We start from the raw sequence: 22,188 nt of genomic DNA, 5'->3' as shown, positions 1-22,188 counted from the left end.
CGACCTAGTCACTGTGGACCTAGACAGTGTAGATCATCTATACCGTAACCGACAATGCCTCCCCCCAACTTTCCCTACTGATAAGCGGAGCCGTACCACCGACAGTGGGACATCACATGCAAACAGCAGCAGCTTCCTCTTATACAGAAGTCTGTGCGCAAACTTTCTCCAGTTTCACTCTGACACAGAACTAAAAGTACCTTACAGGTCTGAACAATGTTCTCCTTAGTAACAAATGACGCTGGAGTCATCTGATTTTCCTATTGGTTGCACACAGTAACACAGCATTGCACAAAGACTGTGGATTTTAGACCTACAGTAGCTCGGGAAAGACAGACTGCGGAGATGAGAGGGGCATTGGCCGGGCTGCTGCTGGTATACAGCACTATATACTACTCTGCGACAGGTACTGTACACTGCATACTTACCTATACATAACCTGGTGTGACAGCAGCTTCCAATGTATAATGGATCTGTTCCTGTTACTGGACCATGATGACAGATAACGATTCTGTTAAGTTTGTAGAATGTTTTGCAATCAACATGTAACTTCTGCACTTATGTGACAATATCACTGATTATAGTTTATTATCATTGTTACTTTTCAACATTAGCCAGTACTAAGGCGACATATAGGGGTAATTCAGAAAGGTCCGCAAAGCCAGTTAGATTTGGCCGAAGTGTAATCAAACTGAAATCTAAATTGCAGTATATATACAGTTCTTTTGAACGTTTCATTTGCACCGCCATCATCATCTATGTGGTTGTACACCACCTCACACGGACATATACCATTGTCTGTGTTTTCTGTGTTTAGTGTTGTATGTTTTGTGGTGACTGTGTCACACTCTGTTGCAATGGATTTTGATGCTAATGATTTAACTGGCACAAAGAGGTTCCTGGATAAGGATGTCAATAAAATCCTCTTTTCAGACACTAAAGAGCTGGCTTTTGATGTGGATAGTCCCCTTGAGGTACATACTGACCTACTCAGACTTCGTAAGAGGTTGGTGGAATTAGAACTCCACGGGTTAACCCTGTCACAGTATCATAGGGAAGGTTTCATACCTAGGGGATTCCGCATCAAGAACCAGCCCACCATAGGCCGCACCAATAAGGATTTCTGTAAAAACTGGTGTGCCATCCTTAACCAATGCAGTTTTGATTTAATTGTATTGGTGGTACAGCAGGTTAACTATGACATAGATATTGTGAAGCGAGAGATTGTGATTTGTGAGAAGGAGGGCACTGCTATTTTAAAATCTGACACCTCCACTGACTGGTTGACCAAACTGGAAGACACAGTAGCTACATTTAAGTCTGAGTTATTGGCTTTCAAAAAAGGCAAATACAAAAAAGTAAAAGACGACTATAGAGAGCTGCGTGTTTATCCCTGGTTAACAGGACAAAATTCCAGACGTCCGTGGCGTGAGCAATACACTGCCAGTAGGAAACGCAGAGAGGTTAACTTCACTGATCTCGAGTCGCAAACCTCGCACAGCGACTCGGACCATTCTAGTAAGGGTGTTTTTTAAGGCAATCGAGCGAGCAATCGCAACAAAGAAAAAAGAGGCCCACGAGATGCAGGAGAGGGGGCGTCGGGCACAAGTACTCAAAAAGGAAGGGGAAAGAGGGGGGATCAGAAATAATGGTGTTTAACCTCTCAGCCCATATTCTTTCTGAGATGGAAATGTCTGTATTGAATAAGGGTTTAACCTTTGTTCAAACCCATAAGCAGAGACCTTTTGAATGCGAAACAGAACTTTTTCGCTTCCACAGACAGTTGCGGCTTAAAGACTATTTTCTCAGGCAACCGCAGGCTTCCAATGTTAACCCATCTCCTTTTCGAGTTAAAAGTGACTTTGACTTCCCCTCCCCAAATGCATCCATTGACACTTTTATGCGCCTTGTTAAACGGGATGCCTTACCGGTGGTCAAAAAACCGGGTAGGTATTACTCTAATATTTCTCAAGGTGAAAGACTGGCCATCAAATCCCTGCGAGACAATTCTAACATCATCATTCGCCCCGCCGACAAAGGCGGGGGCGTAGTTGTTCTCGACAGGGATTATTACATTAATGAAATCAAAGGCCAGTTGAGTGATGCCAGTTGTTACTTAAAACTTACTTATGATCCCACTCAGAAATATAAGAAGGAGTTTGACTCCCTAATTCAGATGGGATTGAGTAACAACTGGATCGATGAGCCCACTAGTGAGTTTCTCAGCCAAAAATTTCCTGTGACTCCCTTGCTCTATTGCCTTCCAAAGGTACATAAGTCCTTGGTCTCCCCGCCTGGGAGGCCAATTATTTCCTCTATGGGATCAATTAGCCAGCCGGTGTCACAATACATAGATTTTTTTCTACAGCCGGTAGTGCAGGCTAGCCCATTTTTTCTGCGTGACACTACAGACTTTTTAAACAAACTTGGTCAGTTTGGTCAACCTACAGAAGGGTGTTTGCTGGTGACCCTTGATGTCACCAGCCTTTACACAAATATTGAACATGATGAGGGCATCGGAGCGGTCCGGGAGTGTATCAGTGCCAGTCCATTTTATACAGGTCCACCAGTTGATTTTTTACTTACTTTGCTTGAATTGGTTCTTAACAAAAATTATTTTTTGTTTGACAATGGGTTTTTTTTGCAACGCCGCGGCACGGCGATGGGGTCTAATATGGCCCCATCGTATGCCAATCTTTTTATGTTTCAATATGAAAAACGGTATTTGCTTTCCCATCCCATTTATTCCAAATTTATCAGCTGTTACGTTCGTTATATTGATGATTTGTTTTTTGTTTGGACTGGCACTGAGAAGCTTCTCAATGATTTTGTATTCTTTTTGAATTCCATTCCAGGGAAAATTCGCTTTACCTCTACTTTTAGCCCCATATCTTTACATTTTCTTGATGTTTTAATTTCCATTAAGAATGGGACTTTTGTTACGTCACTCTTCAAAAAGCCAACCGATAAAAATACTCTTTTACTTGCATCCAATTTCCACCCCCAGCCGCTGAAGCGCGGTTTACCGTTTTCTCAATTATTGAGAGCAGTACGCATCACGTCTGACAGAGCAACATTAGATGACGTCCTGACGGGGATGTGTAAGCAATTCACTGATCGCCAATATGACCACAGAGAAGTGGCCGAGGCAAAATCCAGGTGTCTGAGTCTATCCAGGTCTGACTTGTTGATTCCTAAAGTCAAGGAAGAAAAAGAACAGAGGCTGCATTTTGTGACCACCTATTCTACAGCGTCTAAGGCCATAAAGGAAGCCTTTCTACAACACTGGCACATTTTGCGCACAGACCCAATTATGGGGAAGGTGTGTCAGAGCCCTCCAATGTTCTGCTTCAAAAGAAGCCAAAACCTTAAACAGCAGCTGACCTATTCGGACATTAGCCCCAGAGTTGATCAGAGAAGTTGGCTTTCCAGGCCAGTTGGCTCACAGAAGTGCACTGGATGTGTCAACTGCCGACACATAATCAAAACCAACGTCTTTACACACCCAATATCAGGCAAAAGATACAACCTAAGGCATGCTATGGACTGTGATACTAAGTACGTTGTGTACCTAATTCAGTGCCCGTGCAACAAATTGTACGTCGGCAAAACAATGAGAATGTTAAAGGAGAGAATTGGAGTACACAGGTCCTCAATCAAGAAAGCTTATTTGAAAATTGATGCCAGCACTCCTCCGGTAGCCAGGCATTTTGTCGAAATGGGACACTCCATTAATGATTTTGCTTTCATGCCCATCGAACACGTGCCTCCGTTGAGGCGAGGTGGCGATAGACATGGCATTCTCATGAAAAAAGAATGCTACTGGATCTATGAGCTCAATTGTATGAGACCGGTCGGCTTAAATGAAGAGTTTTCTTTTTCCCCCTTTATTTAATAATATTAGTGTATATTATATACTTTACCGCTTCCGATGTTCTCAAAATGTTCTATTTAGTGCGTTATACGTTATTTAAGTGTTATTCACTTATTGTTTTTTTAGGCTATGTCACCTTTTTTACATGTTTCTCTTGCCCATAATGCTTGTGTACTAGTATCTCCTGCTTTCATTATGGCACGCCGCAGTGTTTATGTAAAATATGTATTGGCGTCAGATCTCCATAGCAACAGCCTGCGACCCGGCTCATTTCCTGGGACTAGGAACCACATCATCTTCCCCCCGCGGCGGACGCTGCACTTTGGTTCCACACCGCCGTGTGGACTTCCTGTCCATACGTGCGGCTGGTGCTTACTGCGGTGACGCGCGTGTGGGTGGGAGAATGTGAGCGCCGAATCCCTGTGATTGAGCTGACGCTGCGCAGGTGAGTATGGCTCTGTACACCTTTTATATTCTAGGTCTTTGGCTCAGTGTCTTGATGACCCCTCTTGATGAAGGCGCTGTGTGCGCCAAAACGGCCGTCGAGGAGACGTGTAAAGTATTGCCTTGTTGTATCTGCTTGATGGGTGTTCATGATTAACTCACTGTACTGAGCCTGGATATATTGTTCATTAAATGAATTTACATTGAATTCCATTCCATCGACTGGTGCCGGTTGTTCTGCGTGCTCTGGGGCATTCTGACAGGACTTTCTTATATATATATATATATATATATATATATATATATATATATATATATATATATATGGCATCCCGTATTTACCCTGCACAGAAACAATATAACTCACCCAAATCCGACTCGCTCTGCACGTTACATCTGCCCCACCTGCAGTAGGTATGGGTCATAGGTTAGACACAACTAATGGTGCCCATACACTAGTAAGATTTATCTTCAGATCGGGCTGGTTGGAACAAAAACCTGGTTATGGATGAGTGACAGTTTGGCAGTTTTCCAGCATTTCCAAGCAAATGGTCAACTGTCATTTGCTCTCATCCATAACCATGTTTTTGTTCCAACCAGCCAGATCTGAAGATAAATCTGTGTGTGTATGGCCACCTTAAGGTTGACATGGGCAAGGTCCACAGTCAAAATGTCGACATGTCTTTCACTTTTTTTTTGTCCTGAAGTCGACGTGGGCACTGGCAGGGCTCGCTGCACTCGGCACACTATTTTGTTCTCCCACCACGCCCTAGTGGATGGTAGGGCATAAAATACCGCCTGTCAGCACATGTCGGCTCACAAGATATATATGAAAAACCCATGTCAACCTTTAGACTGTCGACCTTGCCCAAGTCGACCTAATACTTTTGTCGACCTAATGACCCTGTCGACCTAAGACTAAGTCGACCTTCTGAGGGGTCGACCTAAGTCAATGTCGATCTTCAGTGGTTGACCCAATGCATGTCAACCATAGGTGTGTCGACAAAACGTCCATATACCCCTGAGGTGCAGCATGGTATTGCCCATTAGAGAATCTTTATTGAATTACCCCGATAGATCGTTACTCTGAACAGACGCAATGAATATGCAGCAATATTGATAATGTAAAGCGCAACGGAATAGAATGTGTGATATAAGAAACTGTCATAATGATAATGTGTAGAACAGTGCCACCTAGGGGCCAAAGTAGCATGTGTAAAATATATATCACTACTACCAACAAATCATACCTCCCTACCAGAGGGGGCTGCAGCACTGTTCAAAATTCAAATAGGGGAGAAACACCAACTGCCAGTGAGTCAGTTTGGAATGGCAGTTGGTGGCAGAGGGTATTGCTCCCCTATCTGAATTTTGAACTGTGCTGCAGCCCCTCCTCTGGAGTGTCCCCTGCTCCCAACTACAGACGTGTGTGTGTGGGGGGGAGTTGGAAGTCCCCCTAGTAAAGCAGCTCTAAAATTATTCTGCGCACAGTGTCTTCCCAGAGTGAGAGGGGGCATGGGCAGCAGCTGAGAGAGCGTTGGCCATGCCCCAAGCAGCGAAACATGAACGAGGTCATGCCCCTTTTTGTGAGCGGATGGCGCATGGAGTCCTGAGCCCCGCCCTCCATCAGTTGAGTGGTATGAGTGATGTTTTGATCTGAACTTTTTATGGGTTGGGTACAGGATTCTGGTAGTCAATATGCCGGTGGTCAGAATATGGACGTGGCATCCCAACCGCTTAAACTCCCATCAGGGACGCTCATCTTAACTAACCCTAACTCTCTTCCACCCGCAGCCTAACCATAATCCCCCAGCCCCCACACAGCCTATCCCTAACCCTCCCCCCACAGCCCAACCCTAGCCTAAAATATAATATTTAAAAAAATAAATTATTTGAATTTATATAACCAATGTTGGCACTCAAATGGTAAAAAGGCATTTTAGATAAGTATCTGTACTTTCTATTACAGGCTATCTGATGCAGGAGACATCCATGTGCGCTTTTGGGGATAACAAGGAAGGAAATATTACATTCCAGTATTTAATTACATTTAATCGCCAAGCAGTAGTGGGATATGATGAGGAAGATGATACGTTTTACCCGTGTTATTACTGCATCCAGGAAGTACAGGCAGTAGCTGACGAAGTTTCCAACCAATTCAATCACATTCCCTCTATGGCAAATTACGTGAAGAACGAGAAGATCAGGTGTGAGGAGCAGGCGAGGACCTTCTGGGACAGCACAGTGGAAAGGAGAGGTGAGTGAGAGGAGGCAGAGTACATGGTGCCCACATAGGGGCAGGGAGGAGGTGAGTGAGAGGGGGCGGAGTACATGGTGCCCACATAGGGGCAGGGAGGAGGTGAGTGAGAGGGGGCGGAGAAAATGGTGCCCACATAGGGGCAGGGAGGAGGTGAGTGAGAGGGGGCGGAGTACATGGTGCCCACATAGGGGCAGGGAGGAGGTGAGTTAGAGGGGGCGGAGTACCTGGTGCTCACATAGGGGCAGGGAGGAGGTGAGTGTGAGGTGGTAGTGTACATGGTGCCCACATAGGGGCAGGGCGGAGGTGAGTCAGAGGGGTCAGAGTACATGTTGCCCACATAGGGGGGGTGTGGAGGTGAGTGAGAGGGGGCGGAGTACATGTTGCCCACATAGGGGTAGGGCAGAGGTGAGTGAAAAGGGGCAGTGTACATGGTGCCCACACAGGGGCAGGGCGGAGGTGAGTGAGAGGGGGGCGGAGTACATGTTGCCCACATAGCGGTAGGGTGGAGGTGAGTGAGAGGGGGCGGAGTACATGGTGCTCACATAGGGGCAGGGTGGAGGTGAGTGAGAGGGGGGCGGAGTACATGTTGCCCACATAGTGGTAGGGTGGAGGTGAGTGAGAGGGGGCGGAGTACATGGTGCCCACATAGGGGCAGGGTGGAGGTGAGGACATTCCTGAACAGCACAGTGGAAAGGAGAGGTGAGTGTGAGGTGGCAGTGTACATGTTGCCAACATAGGTTCAGAGAGGAGGTGAGCGAGAGGAAACTAGTGTACATGGTGCCCACGTAGGGGCAGGGAGGAGTCGAGGACCTTCTGGGACAGCACAGTGGGAGGAGAGGTGAGTGCCCACATAGGGGCAGGGAGGAGGTGAGTGAGAGGGGGCAGTGTACATGGTGCCCACATAGGGGAAGGGAGGAGGTGAGTGAGAGGGGGCAGTGTACATGGTACCCACATAGGGACAGGGAGGAGGTGAGTGAGAGGGGGAACTGTATGTGGTGCCCACATAGGGGCAGGGCGGAGGTCAGTGGGAGGGGGCAGTGTATGTGGTGCTCACGTATGGGCAGGGATGAGATAGAGGCATCCTCCCCAAGGCAACCTAGGCACCTACATAGGGCCCAGCAGGTCCTAAGGGGCCCCATAAAGATAATCAGGCCGCCCACAATGTTCCCATAGCAGGACTGTGTGACTACGCATGACTTTATGACATCACAGGGACAGGGATCCGCCCACAGATGTTCTTTGATAGGATAAAAATGTTGGTCCACACACGGCAACATCAGGCCAGGCGGCACCTGTGTGTCAGGGCTCGGAGGACAATGAGATGTAGCCAATGACAGAGTAGACAAGGAGACGTCACTTGCAGTAGAACGTGGTACTTGTCAGTGATACCAGGCCAACGCCAGCAGGTAGATCCCCATCTCCTCTCATTGGGCCTAATTCAGACCTGCTCGCTGAGCTGCGAGTGTTCAGACCCAGCAAGTATGTAAATGCCGCTCCCCCGAACGCACTTCCCCGCCCCTGTGCATGGCTGGCAACGCCATGCCTTCGTTTACATAAAATGCTTGGCATTCCCTGCCCCTGTCCCCACATGCAGAATAGTTAATCAGGCTCTGACTGTGCCACATGCAGACAGAATAGGAACGTGCAGATAATGAGGAACCCTTGGCGGGGTGTGCAAGCATAATGGTCTAAGCTTGGAGCTGACGCTGCCTCTTCCCTATAGTATGAGCGGGACACAGGTTGCTTGGCCCAGGTTACCCATTCTCACTGCTCAGCAACCCGGCTCCGACCTGGTAAAACCCTTCTTTTAATCTGGGTCGAATTACCGGGTTGCTAGACCCGGGATTTTTAAACCATACAGTGACCTGGGTCGACCTGGCAACAACCGGGGTAGGACCGGGTTATTTGTGCGGTGTGAAAGGGGTATTATTTTGCACATACAATAGTAGCACAGGCATACTACACTCAATAAATGCCGACACATAGACGACCCAACTTCCACGTCTGTAGCACGGTGTCTTTTCCTTTCCCTAATACATTGTTCATTTCATGCCCCTATAGTCAAACCCTCCATGGAAGTCTTTTCTCCAGTTAAAGTGAATGTGAACAGCCTCCCGGTACTGATATGCTATGTGTGGGGCTTTTACCCCCAAGACATCATTGTAACTTGGATCAAAAATGACGAAGCCGTGATCAAGAACTATACAGAGGGGGTACGCGTGGGAGACTGGACCTACCAGGTCATTGCCAAGCTGGACTTGAGAGACTCCCTCCCTGGAGACAACTACACATGTGCAGTAGAGCATATAAGTCTGGAGGAGACGATGATGAAGAGTTGGCGTAAGTGAGGGGATGGTGGGGACCTGGGGGCCTCTCGCCAGACTGTATATCTACTTTAGGAATGCTAAGAAGGGCACTAATTAGGGTTTAAAATCCACCAGGGCCGGATTAAGCCTTCAGGGGGCCCGGCTCACTTTAGGCAGGGGGGCCCCCTCCCTCTTGTCAATACTGGCCACAAACTGCAGAGTAGAATATTACACTGTCAAAACACAGAGTAAAAGCAGTATAAACTTGGTCAATGGGTAACTGCAGGGGTGAATTAATATATATATATATATATACATATAATATGCATGAAAATTTTGTGTTTGTCACTCTGTACCTTACTCTGTAGGAGACCTCACAGGCTCAGTGCTGCCTCTGATTAAAAACCATCCCATGACAAGGCTGCTGCTGCTGTCCTCCATGGGCCTGAGAAGCATGCGATGAGCTCCACCAATCAGAGCTCAGCACAAGCCTCTCAGCCTCTGACCTCTTGTGCAAAGTCTCATGGGACTTAGTCATCTCCCAGTAATGCACTGTACACTTGTGCTGTTAGTGTGCCTTTGCTCCTGTTGCTCAGCACCACTAATCATTGCCCCATTGACAGATAAGTGTAGCTGCATCACCACCCCACTCCCATGCACAAAACCTTTAGAAAAAAAAAAAAAAACAGTTATAAAAAACAAACAAACATGCCAACACCAGGGGCCCTAGATAATGGGGGGCCCAGGGTTACTGCCCCCCCCCCCCCCCCATCCCCCCCACCCCTTAATCCGGCCCTGAAATCCACACAACTATAATGTATTGGCTTACATTTGCCACCCGGTAAATTGTAATTTCCCTCTGTCCCTTTCAGCAGTGTTGTTATATCATCAGTGGGAGCTGTTTGTTTCCATTTCCCAGGCACAGGAAGCATATGGGATTATGGGCACATGTGTATCCAATACAGGGGACATGGTTAAATATTTCTGGTGTCCTGTGATGACATAAAAGGTTACATCTATTCACTGATCGCGCCCCATTTGGGGCATCATGAGAAATGGGAGGCACCATGTGTCTTTTTTACACAATATTTCCTCGTTATGCATCTCTCTTGTCTGCTGATGGGGAGGTATGCGCATCCTGTACACCACTAGTGGAATTGTATGTTAGCAGTGTAAGAAACCAATATTACAGGGCCGCTGCATTCCTCCCACCAAGCAGTGTTGTGCAAATTTACACTGCCGCGGTGGCGAGCAAACCCCAAACCCTTGACAGGTAATCAGCTCCTACCTGTTATTTTTCAAACCCAGATAGTAACATGGCAGTTAGCTGATTGGCTGGTTGTTTATCACTTCGCACTTTATTACTTTTTGAAGCTTGAAACATCTGGCCCTTAGTTCTCAGTGCACTACAAGTCTTTTAGTACGTGGCTGCGGTAGGAAGAGAGCGCAGAAATGTATATCCAGCTGCCCAACCTTAGTCCAAATGACAGCCATGTATAACCCCTCCTCTTTCCCAGAATCCCCTCTATGATAGCTGTGCGCATACTGGGACCTGATCAGCCATTTGTCAGTAATAAAACAAGCTCCATCTGTCTGTCCCTGTCTCTCTCCAGCTTTACGACACCACATGAGGGGCCTCTAAGCAATAACCTCACCCACCCTTTCTTGTTCCTACAGAAGCTGGTTTGACCTCCATTGAGATCATTAAGATCAGTGTCTCTACAGTGGTCTTCTGTGTAGGGCTCCTCCTCCTCATCATAGGGGTAGTATGCTGGAAGAATGGCAAGAAAAGTGGTAAGAAAACGGAACTCGGATAAAAGGAAGATTTATATTCACTCACTTTACGTTTCCTCAGAGGAGAACATAACTCAGTGGCGGCCATTTTGTTGTGGCCTGAGAATATTGCCTTTCAGGAGGCTCTCTCGGGATGTCTGGTTTGGCAGGCATGACTACATTTGCGGGGTGGTAGAAGTCACTGGCAGAAGGGGAGTTATGGATATATTCTGACAGATAAAATTGGGGGAATCCTAAAAAAATTTGCAACTATAACCTTACATAGATGATTGAAGGATGTAGGGTGTTTTCCCCCAATGTATTGAATTGAGAACTATTACAAAAGTAAGTTGGTAAGGGTGTGGATTATTTGGTCTACAGTAAGATGACCGACAAGCATTAGGTCGACATGCTGAAAGGTCGACATGCAGAGGCGTACCTAGATATTTGTGGGCCCCATAGCAAAAGTTTGTAAGGGCCCCCTATTTAACAACTTATGGTGATAAATGTATGTAAAACATATTACTTAAGGTGCCCACAGACGCTACAATTGTACTGTGCTATGCGTTTTTGACTGTACAATGGTTCTATACAATTTTTCTTCCAGCTTGCTATGAGATGTGCACTTGGATGCATGTGATGAACCCATGTTTGTAATGTTAAATTTCAGATGTAGTCTAAAAAGTACGTGCAGCACGTACTTTTTTAGACATACAATATCGGGCTTATCGCATCGCACAAGCCCATAAACACCATCCAATAATTGTACATAAGATGCAATTTGTGCTTAAAAAGTACAAAACGCATTCGATAATTGATGCGTCTGTGGGCACCTTTAGACTGCAAAGATGGGCCTCCTTCAGATTTGGGCCCCATAGCAGCTGCACCCCTTGCTTTTATGGTAGTTACGCCCTTGTCGACATGGGACTAGGTCGACATGGGTTTAGGTTGACAGGTCATTAGGTCCACATAGGTTTAGATCGACATGGGTCTAGGTCGACATGGGTTAAGTCAACAGGTCATTAGGTCGACACAAGCATTAGGTCGACATGGGCAAGGTCGACAGGGAAATTGTCTACATGGGGTTTTCACTTTTTTTTTAGCCAAATGTCAACACAGTCGACACAGACACTGAAACGTAACACTGTGTACGCTCATGATACTTCTGACAAGGTGCCTCGCTGCGCTCGCCACACTATTTTTTTCTCCCTCCACGGTGGATGGTATCGCATTAAATACCGCCTGTCAGCACATGTCGGCTCCTTTTGACTGTCGACCTTGCCCATGTCAACCTAATGCTTCTGTTGACCTAATGACCTGTCGACCTAAACCCATGTCGACCTAAACCCATGTCGACCTAGACCCATGTCGACGTAATGGTGTTGCCACAATGCTTGTTGACCATCTTGCTGTAGACCAAATGACCGTATCCCGTTGGTAAGGAGACCATTTATCAATTCTAGTTGCAGCTGAAGCGCAAATATTTAGTATCACGCCATGTAGGACTGAGGGACCACAGCAGAGATCTCGGTACTTATGTAGTATCTGGGCTGCCGATTTTGTGATTGTATGCCTTACCTTAAGGCATACAATCAGATGCGATGCGATTCGATTTTGCATAGGATTCAATGTTAAGAAGGTCCTCTTCATTTCCCCACTATCCAAGTGGGCATAGAGTTGATTTTATATAGCGTGGTGAGCGCAGCGAGCCACCGAGCCCGAAGCGTGGCGAGCGAAGCGAGCCCCGCGAGGGGATGCATATTTCTTAAAAAGTATTCTGTGTCCCCTCGCGGGGCTCGCTACGCTCGCCACGCTTACGGCTCGGTGGCTCGCTACGCTCGCCACAGGTTTATATCCAACTCCATGCCCACTTGGATAGTGGGGAAAGGAAAAGGACCCCTTTTTCCCATTGAATTCTATGTTAAAATGGACTCAGACCATTTTAACATTGAATCCTATGGAAAAATCTTGACCATCGCATCGCATACGATTTGGTCGCATGCGATGCGATGTGATCCGATCCGATTTCTAAATCGGACGCCCAGATACTACATAAGTACCGAGATCTCTGATACCTATACGGCCTATGGGCGACACATCACAGACAGTAACTAGCCGGGAGAGGATTTCCTCAGAACTCTCTCCAGCTAGACTGCAAAGCTTTCAGAGCCCCTGGGTGAGATTTAATAGGATGAGAGATTCAGAAAGTGAGAGATTTGGTGAGAAATCTCCAGTGTTTTTTAAAGCGGCAATCATTTACACTACAAAATCAAACTGGTTTTGCAGTGTAAATGATTGCTGCTTTAAAAGAACTGGAGATTTCTCACCAAATCTTACACTTTCTGAATCTTTCCTCCTATTAAATCTCACCCCCTGTTTCTGTGATTACTCAGTAATACATGGCGTAATTATAATTGCAAAATGCAGTGTGATTCTGGGCGTCATATCGCACTCAAATTGCACTGAATATGTGATTAATGATAAAGAGATGATACCTCCTGAATGTCTTTCAGTTACACAAAATATTGTGCAAGCCAACACGTTTTACTGCCTTTAAGTATATGCACAATTCACAGTTAATCTGCAGTGCCACCTTCTGGTCAATCAAGGCAGCTGCAGGATCATTTAGTGAAAACCAGTAAAAAGGCACAGTATACAGTAATTGTCATTATTTATGCTATAAATATTAGTACCCAGTATTTCGAAAATACCAACAATTTACATCTTTGTATAGTCCCTAACAAGTACATACTGTATGTTAGAATTAAAAAAAAAAGGCTGAACAAAATTACCCAAAACATTCAGCTATATTCACATTGAGGAAAATTACTTTATTTCTTAACAGCAAGCTGTCATTGTTAAGACTCAGCTGTAGAGAAACAAGCTGTTCCCTCTCATCTGTACATTCTGGAAACTAAAGTGGGAGGAGACTGCTGTTCAGTGCAACTGTGAACAATTGTTTTTACTTTTAATAGCAAAATCATCTTTTAACACTAAAAATGAAAAAATCTAGCTACACGTGTCGCCAGACACAATCTAGACGCTGTGAACCCCACTATACTGTCTTCCTCGCTTCATACTCTCCTTTCCCCTCTTTTGAGCTTGGGGCGGCCCGAACTAGGTGTCCTCCGCTCCATCTGCATCCTCACCCCCAATCGACACCCCAAATGTACATGGTTCCCTCACAAATGCACAATGTACCACTGAATGTGGTCCAACAGAGCATACATCACCCGGGGGCCAATGGCAAGACGGGAGTGAAAATCACTGTCCACCATGTTTTAAAGATGGCCGCCATATATAACAATATTGGAATTTGGGGGTGTACCTGCGCACTGAGTGTTCCCTGGTCGGACTAGCTTCAAAGCACTTATGTATAGTCTGACTCAAACTATACTGAAAGTGGTAATCATAGAGAATCGTGGGGATTAGTGCTGAGCTTTGCCCTAGTGTGCGTACAATCAAATGTGACTACAGATGCGAGTGTAATTGGGATAAGGGTATAAATGATATCTGACACAGTGATGTAAATGGAAAAGGAAAACTTGCGCACCGGGCTTGCTGCCCGTCTTGCCAAGGTGATTGTGGGTATGCAGACAGTTGTTCAGTTTTTTGGGAAAGAAAAAGTCACGGATTAAAGTAAATTATGCTGCACGAATTGCAGAAAAGTCTCTGTCTGAGTGCGGCGTCCCGCTGCTCAGACACAATGTTAGCTTCGGGTACCCCTTTGAACACTTGCCACGAAGTTGTAGTACAGTGCAGGTTTTCGGAGGTAGTTTACTGTTGGTGCAGCCTAGGGTATGCCAGTGTGCGTGGGTCTGTGACACGTGTTACCGCCGCACGCGTGTGGATCCCACAGCGTGTAGCGGTCCCGGTGTGACAGACGTGCGCACTTGAGCGGGTGGCAGGATTACCTCGCTTCAACCGATAGTGTCGGTATCAGCGTGGTGTCCCGCCGTCCGACTGGGAGCCCTCCTACCTCGCGAGCAGTTCCTATCTCCTACTGCACTGTACTACAACTTCGTGGCAAGTGTTCAAAGGGGTACCCGAAGCTAACATTGTGTCTGAGCAGCGGGACGCCGCACTCAGACAGAGACTTTTCTGCAATTCGTGCAGCATAATTTACTTTAATCCGTGACTTTTTCTTTCCCAAAAAACTGAACAACTGTCTGCATACCCACAATCACCTTGGCAAGACGGGCAGCAAGCCCGGTGCGCAAGTTTTTTGTTGGGACATCTGCTTAATTCTGCCCAGGATTAGCATTTCTTTTTAGACCAGTACTGCAGACGTTAGTTCCACTCACCACCATTCCACCAATAATTGAATGAATTTAATTGTTTTATTTAATATTATTAATTTTCTTTGTTTGATACAAGATATCACCAAGTAAAAATATTTCCTTTTCCATTTACATCACTGTGTCAGATATCATTTATACCCTTATCCCAATTACACTCGCATCTGTAGTCACATTTGATTGTACGCACACTAGGGCAAAGCTCAGCACTAATCCCCACGATTCTCTAATATATAACAATATAACAGGAAGTAAGATAGAATTATTTATAGTGAATTAAAAACACAAATTGAAAAATGGTCAATCAAACTATGTTAGTTCATCTGGATTGACCTTTTACAGAAAAAGGTTGATTTTATTTAATAATAATCAATAGTCGAGAAGAACATTCTACATCACTTTATCTACTTGTCAATGTTCGCGTTGATCGTGGGGTGGCGTCAACTACTTTTGGGGGGACATTTCACGGTTCAGGGGTGTTTTTTGGGTTTTCTGGCCCATTTACCATTGTTCCCTATGATGATTTGGTTAAATTGAGCCATTTAACATTGATTCCTATGGGAAATCGGGGGCATCGCGGGTACATTGAGGCATTTAACATTGTTCTCTATGGGGAAATCGGGGGCATCGCGTCTGGACCATTTAAGCCTTTTTTAGCTGCATACGACGCGACCGACGCGATATTGACTGTTTTCAATGCATTTCAATGGGAAAATCGGGGGCATCGTGTCGGTCGCAGACCACTAAAAATGACACCCGATGCCCGCAATTGTGGCCGTGCTAGGAAACAAGTACCCTACAAATTTTTCTCCCCCTGCCAAAAAAATTCTGGCACCCCCCAAAAAGGGGCGAGGCGATTGACTATGGGCATCGCTGGCTGAGCTGACAGACGACCCAGGCAGCAGTGAGCGCTGAGCATTAAATATACACTGCGCTGGGTCCCCGCTCATTAAATATGCACGGAGCGGGACCAGCTCAGCACTCTCTGCTGCCTAGGTCATCTGTCAGTTCAGCCAGTGGCACCCACCACAGACCCTGCTGCCACCGCTCCCCCAAGCCACCGCAGGGTCTGCCACATATGTAGTTATGCCACTGCCTGTGTCTATAGGGGAAATGTATCAAGCCTTGTGACGTGAGCCGCCTGCCTTCGTATGGGCACGCACATTGTTTGTCTGGGCGCACCCACCATTTCTGTCCCCATGCGCCATCCCCCTGCCGGTCCCGATGTGCATGAACGCCTCGGGCGGCTGTCAAAGTCTCCAAAGGTGTTTGCACAAGGGGCTGCACATGCGCAGTCCTCGAAATATTTTAAACGGGGCCGAATTCAGCCAAAAAGGAATTAAGCTGAATCACCCCCCCTAAAGTGAAGTTGTTGCCCATGCGAACCAATCAGCATCTTTCATTTCTGAGACTGTGCTATGTAAATGACAGAAGCTGATATAAAATTATTATTATTATTATTATAATACTTTTGGTTGCTATGTGCAAAGTGTTTTTAGGCTTGTAGGTGGGAGTTATTGGTTGTTTTTGGAAGGTGTTTTTTTGTGGCTTTAAATGACCCAACTATATACTTCTACCCATTTTTTATATACCCCCTAATTTAATATGAACACTTACTGTATTCTGCTGAAAAACGCCTGCTTTCTATAACGTTCCACTTTTTAAAAAAATTGCATATACTGTAACCCCATTTAATTACCCCGAATACTTTTTCTATGACCACTAATCCACTTCTATAGTGTTATTCTGTTTTATTATTTAGGCTTTTTGGGGGCCACAGGCAGATTTCCCATTTTTACCAACAGGTTTTACCCCCAAGAATCCCATTGCTGCGCATTTACCATTGTATAAGTTGGAAAATGGGAGCGTTCAATGTGGCGGGCAGCGGTTTTCATGTGTAAGAAATGTATGATTGAGGTAAATGACGGCATTTTCGCGTCCAATTAAATATCACCCTAATGGCTGTGATGCACTAAAGGGAAAAATGCGTTAAAAATCCAATTCTATGTAAATATTACCAAGGGGAACCCGCACTGTGTCCCATTAAGGGGAAACTTACTAAGATGGGAATTCTGTTTCACATGGGATGTTGCTACGGGCAAACAATCGGATACTATCTATTATCTACTAGAACAGTGGTTCCCAACCCTGGTCCTCAAGTACCCCCAACAGTGCACGTTTTCCAGGTCTCCATAAAATGTGCCTGAATAATGAGTGCACCTGCTGGGTGACCTGGAAAACGTGCACTGTTGGGGGTACTAGAGGGCCAGGGTTGGGATCTACTGTACTAGAATTATAAGTATAAGAAGTAGATTCTGATTGGTTGCCTATAGTAACAACTGTGAAAGAGAACTCCCACCTTAGTAAATGTATATTGTAATGTTCTGTCTCTCTCTCTCCGCAGGTTATATTCTAATTCCAGGAAACAGTGACGACAACTGAGGTCTGTGCGGTAGACGGACGTCAGTGTCAGGTGAGCGGTGACTTCTTCTGGACACCATTGTACTGCGTATGGAGTAGGGTGGCCAATCCCGGGATCGCGGGATCCCGGGATTTAGCCCCAAAATGTCCGGGATTTCAATCCCGGGATTGAAGTATCCAATCCCGGGATTTCGAGATTAGACTGCGCATGCGCAGTCTAATGCCAGGCTGCATCTGAGCACCTGCTCAGATGCTGCCCGACGGTTCCCGTCCCAGGGTGCGGCCTGCGCAGCGTGATTCGGTCATAGGTCACGCTGCGCAGGCCGCAGCGCTACACCACCAGCGCCGCCTGGAACTCGCTCACCGCCCGGCTTCCCCCATCCATACGCGTCATACCCGCGGCCTGACTCTGTACTGCTGCCGCCTGCCCCCTACGCCGCTTCTTTGGAAGTAAGTGATGGTGGCGCCGAAACCCGCTAGCCGCCGGGCCTCCCCCAGCTGCACGCATAATACCCGCCACCTGCCTCTGCCCCCCTGCTCCCCAAAAGTGAGTCAGTGTGGGGCACAGAGTCAGTTTTTTTTAGGGATGCCAATCCCGGGAATCCTGGTATTGAGAATTTTTCAATCCCAATTCCCGGGATTGAAAAAAATGCCCCGGGATTGGCATCCCTAGTGTGGAGTTATAGAATGAATCATTGAGCCCCTGTAAGCGCACAAACCTCCCATGAGTTACCTGCTGTAGGTGCTGTTACTGCTTGTACTTTTGTAAAAGTATTAGTGTAATGGTGCCCATACACTAGGGCAGGGGTCAGGGAACTTTTTTTACCTTTTTCCCCAAAAATATTTAGATACGCAGACATTACCCCCTTGATTTGAAAGGAAGCAAATCATATATCATTTATTATTTGAATTCAAAATTTTATTGAATATATCCAAAATTTCTTTCAAGCTTCAACTTCAAATCATCAGACTTGTTCCACCCAGCACAAACTGTGCTCTGCCTCCTGTGCGTATATAAATATAATCAGCCCCTGGAGGACGGCAGTGGATCAATAACGAGAGACTGCAGTAAGAATGGAATAATAATGGACCAAACTAATCAAATGCAGTACATCAATAGCAAACACTTTTTTATGAATGGGGAATACAAGCAGGATAATTAGGGTGGGAGAGTGATATATGGGTCTCCAAGACCCAGAATGGAAGCAGCCGGGTCCAGCAGGTGCCCTTCCCCCGCAGCAGAGTGTTGGAGGCTGGGGGAAGAAAGCCGCAGGAGACTGTAAGGAGGGAATCCGCGCAGGGACTGGGCAGGAGTGACGTCTTGCCAGGCTGCTGCTCATTACATATGCATTATGCATATGTAATGAGCGGCTGCCAAGAGCTTGTAAGGAGGGAAGCCGTGCAGGGACGGTCTCGCTGACGTCCAATACTCCCAGAGATTTCAGTTTTACCCCATTTGGGGTAAATTACCCCGGTTCCCCGACCTGTGCACTAGGGTGATATTGCATACATTCCTTCAATTTCGGCCACATCTGTGCGATAAATCAAACACCTGTATGCATGTCGAATGTATCACCCGACGCGATACACTCGCAATACGTTCTGCAGGCGACAGGAATGCTGGTGGCTGGCGACGGTTTCAGGGAGCGGGCGACAGGAGTGCTATTGGCTGGCAGTGGTGTAGCGAAGTGCTGTGCAGGAGCGCTGGCATGCGGTGGTGGTCAGTGGCAGGCGGCAGAATTTTCAAAAACTTTCAAAAGACTGGGCAGCTCTCTGATTGGATGTGAGAGCTCTCTCAGCCAATCAGAGGGCCGCCCAGTGTTTTGAAAAGTTTTTTTTTTTTCAAATTCTGCCACCCGTCACCGACTACCGCCGCCCGCCAGCCCTCCTGCAAAGTACTCTACAATTAGCATAGTATTGCATCGTTAAGCCCGCCTCCTCCACAGGCGCCGCGGATTCGCTGTATTGATCTCCCCATTCTGCCCACTTCACCAGGGATTCTTGTCATTGTAGCCCTACCTCCGGATTTGCAATGCCGTTGTTATTGCCCCTGTATAGCAGGGGCAGTGATATAATGCCATCATGCTGGCCCACCCCTGCTCCACCCACTTATGCTGCCTCATACCGCTCACTCCCCAACGCTGTGCAACCTGGCTCTCCCTTTTGGGAAGCAGCAACAGCCAGAATGGTCAGCAAATATGATGCCTTTTAGTAAATATACCCCTCACTGTCTTTGTTTCTTCAAACAGGTCAAAGAAAAACATGTTCCATCCTCCGTGGAAGACATTCCCAGGTTCCCGCGTGACGGATGATATTATATATACAGTACGTTTCTATGGGCAAGAACAATCCATGAGGCGTAACCGTCAAACGTTCCGCGCTTTAGATCCTGTCATCTGAGATAATTGTAGCCCGCTGTGGGCAAAATGGCAGCCATCCCAAAATCATAGTAATATAATAATGAGATACCATGTAGTCCAGCTATGGACAGTGATGTTCCTGCACTCAGGCCTGTTATACCTCATGTGTGATATTGTAGTGATTCCTCTGTCCATCCGTCCGTCCGTCTGTCAGTACTGTAGCGGTTGTCATGGTGACCTTACAACCAAAAACTTCTGTTGTGGGGATTATTTTTTGTTTTCCTTAATAGGGCTTAATGGGTTGATTTATCAAGCAGTGATAAGAGTGGAGAAGTGGAACAGGGCCGAAGTTGCCCATGGCAACTAATCAGCTTCTATCTATCTATCTATCTATCTATCTATCTATCTATCATGTTATAGAATGTACTTGAAAAATGTTACCTCTGTGCTGATTAGTTGCCAAGGGCACAAGTGGGCGATCCAAGGGGGACCCGCCCCCCTGCTATACGATGCCTGTTTAAAGCGTTAATACTGAGGGGCAAAATGACAATGACACAATTGTATCACCATGGCCACGCAAAGCGCATATGCCCACTGGCCTTGCCCCCCTGTGCCAACCGCCCTGCCCCCTCCAATGTACCAAGGACTTTCCTGCATCTGCGGCCCCAGAAGCTTGTACACACTGTTGGAGACTATACAGAATACATTTACAATATAGGTTCAACAAAGTTCTATATCACACTTATGAAAGTAGAGTTAACCTTCAAGCACCACCATCGCCATTTGTATTGTGTCAGTCTTCAGCGTAGTGGTCAGCATTGCTGCCTCACAGTGCTCGGTGGGGGGTTGAGTTCTAAACAGAGCCCTGTATGTGTTCTTTGCTTGTCTTTTCTTATGATTGCAGAGGTGTAAACTCCAATAGAGCAGTGACTAATGTGAATTACTTAGAATAGCAACCGCCTGCGTCTAAGTTGGCTACTTGCCTACTCTGCCGGGAGTTGCGGGGGACTCAAGATTTTTGGGTATCACCCCTCACCCTGGGGGAAGAGTAGGTGGATAGACCACATCCTGGCCGCTTTTTAGTCAATAGAACAGGAAGGATGGTGAGATTATCATGGCACTATATGGAGGAGGGTGGGGCTTAATGATGCAAATCACGTCAATGTAGCCCTACCCCCTCCCTGCAGACCAGCAAATCACAGCATTTTGTGGTGGGAGTGGCTGGGACCTAATGATATGAGAGCCCCGCCCCCTGAAGTGGCCAGCAGCATTTCCTAACCAGGCTTCTGTTACAGAGGAGACACAGTGACAAGTCTGCGGGTAAGATTTAATAGGATGAGAGATTCAGAAAGTGAGAGATTTGGTGAGATATCTCCAGTTTTTTTAAAGCGGCAATCATTTACACTGCTAAACCAGTTTGATTTTGAAGTGTAAATGATTGCCGCTTTAAAAAAAACTGGAGATTTCTCACCAAATCTCTCACTTTCTGAATCTCTCATCCTATTAAATCTCACCCCGCATGTACGTTACTGCACCTTCTGCGGAATGTACAGTGCTGTGAGTCTTATTGGGAGAAAAGTGCTACATAAAGAAATCTTTATTAATCTTGGCATATTTTGTCTTAATATGTTTTTTTTATATTACAAAATATTAAAAAAATTTGTTTAAAAAAAGTTTATTTTGTGGTATTTATCAAAATGTGGAACAGTACTATACAAAAAGTCTAATACTGAATAAAGAAACTATAAATACTATGTTTAAATATATTCTGTTTAAATGTAAGACTTCTTGTTCCAACTGTCTCCAGAGACTTATGGCGGGATAGGTGGATCAGGGCCGGTGGCTTCATTCAGTGTCTCACTTCTCCAGAATGCAAACGCAGTTTAAGACTGCGCAAGCGCGCTGCCATGTGTGTGCGCAAGCACAGAATTGCTAAAATTAACAAATAGCAATTTTTACACCCCCCTGTAACACTTCCAGAGCTCTGAGGTATTGAAGAGTCTTGGGTAATATAAAAAAGTCTGGAGGGAGCTCTGAGGCATGTGAGTGGGCTCTGAGCTCTCATATAAAGACTCAGGGGGGATCTAAAGGGGTATGAGGAGATCTGAGTCATGAGGGGATCTGAGGCTTATAAAGGGGCATGGAAAGTTCTGGGCTTTCTTATAAAGAGGCATGAGGGGGATATGAGGTATATTTTGGGGCGTGAGGGGCTCTGAGGCATATAAAGGGGCATAAGAGGTTCTCAGCTCTCATATAAAGGGACATGAAAGGATCTGAGGCATATAAAGAGGCATAAGGGGATCTGAGGCATATGAAGAAGGGGTATGAAGGGGACTGAGGGGGCTCTGCTCAGGCAAACAATGCCATAGACTTATATAAGAATTTAGAAGCTGCAAAATAGTTAGAGAGTGATATAAAGAAACTGAAACTAACAGGTCTATGTAAATGATAA

General features: G+C 46.1%; 1 protein-coding gene across 1 annotated transcript; it reads left to right on the top strand.

Moving 5' to 3' along the window:
* Positions 1-211: 211 nt before the first annotated feature.
* LOC146036281 (HLA class II histocompatibility antigen, DM beta chain-like) lies at positions 212-21,096 on the top strand. The gene is made up of 6 exons (XM_083160198.1): positions 212-406; positions 6,288-6,575; positions 8,640-8,918; positions 10,562-10,678; positions 17,360-17,428; positions 19,626-21,096. The coding sequence occupies exons 1-5, from the start codon at positions 346-348 to the stop codon at positions 17,395-17,397; spliced, it is 783 nt and encodes a 260-aa protein (XP_083016324.1). The 5' UTR covers positions 212-345; the 3' UTR covers positions 17,398-17,428; positions 19,626-21,096.
* Positions 21,097-22,188: the final 1,092 nt, after the last annotated feature.

Source organism: Crinia signifera, chromosome 9 (assembly GCF_055691185.1).
Source record: "Crinia signifera chromosome 9, ASM5569118v1, whole genome shotgun sequence".
Taxonomy (NCBI): domain Eukaryota; kingdom Metazoa; phylum Chordata; class Amphibia; order Anura; family Myobatrachidae; genus Crinia; species Crinia signifera.
The sequence above is the reverse complement of the archived record's forward strand: the minus strand, read 5'-3'. Positions and strand labels throughout refer to the sequence as shown.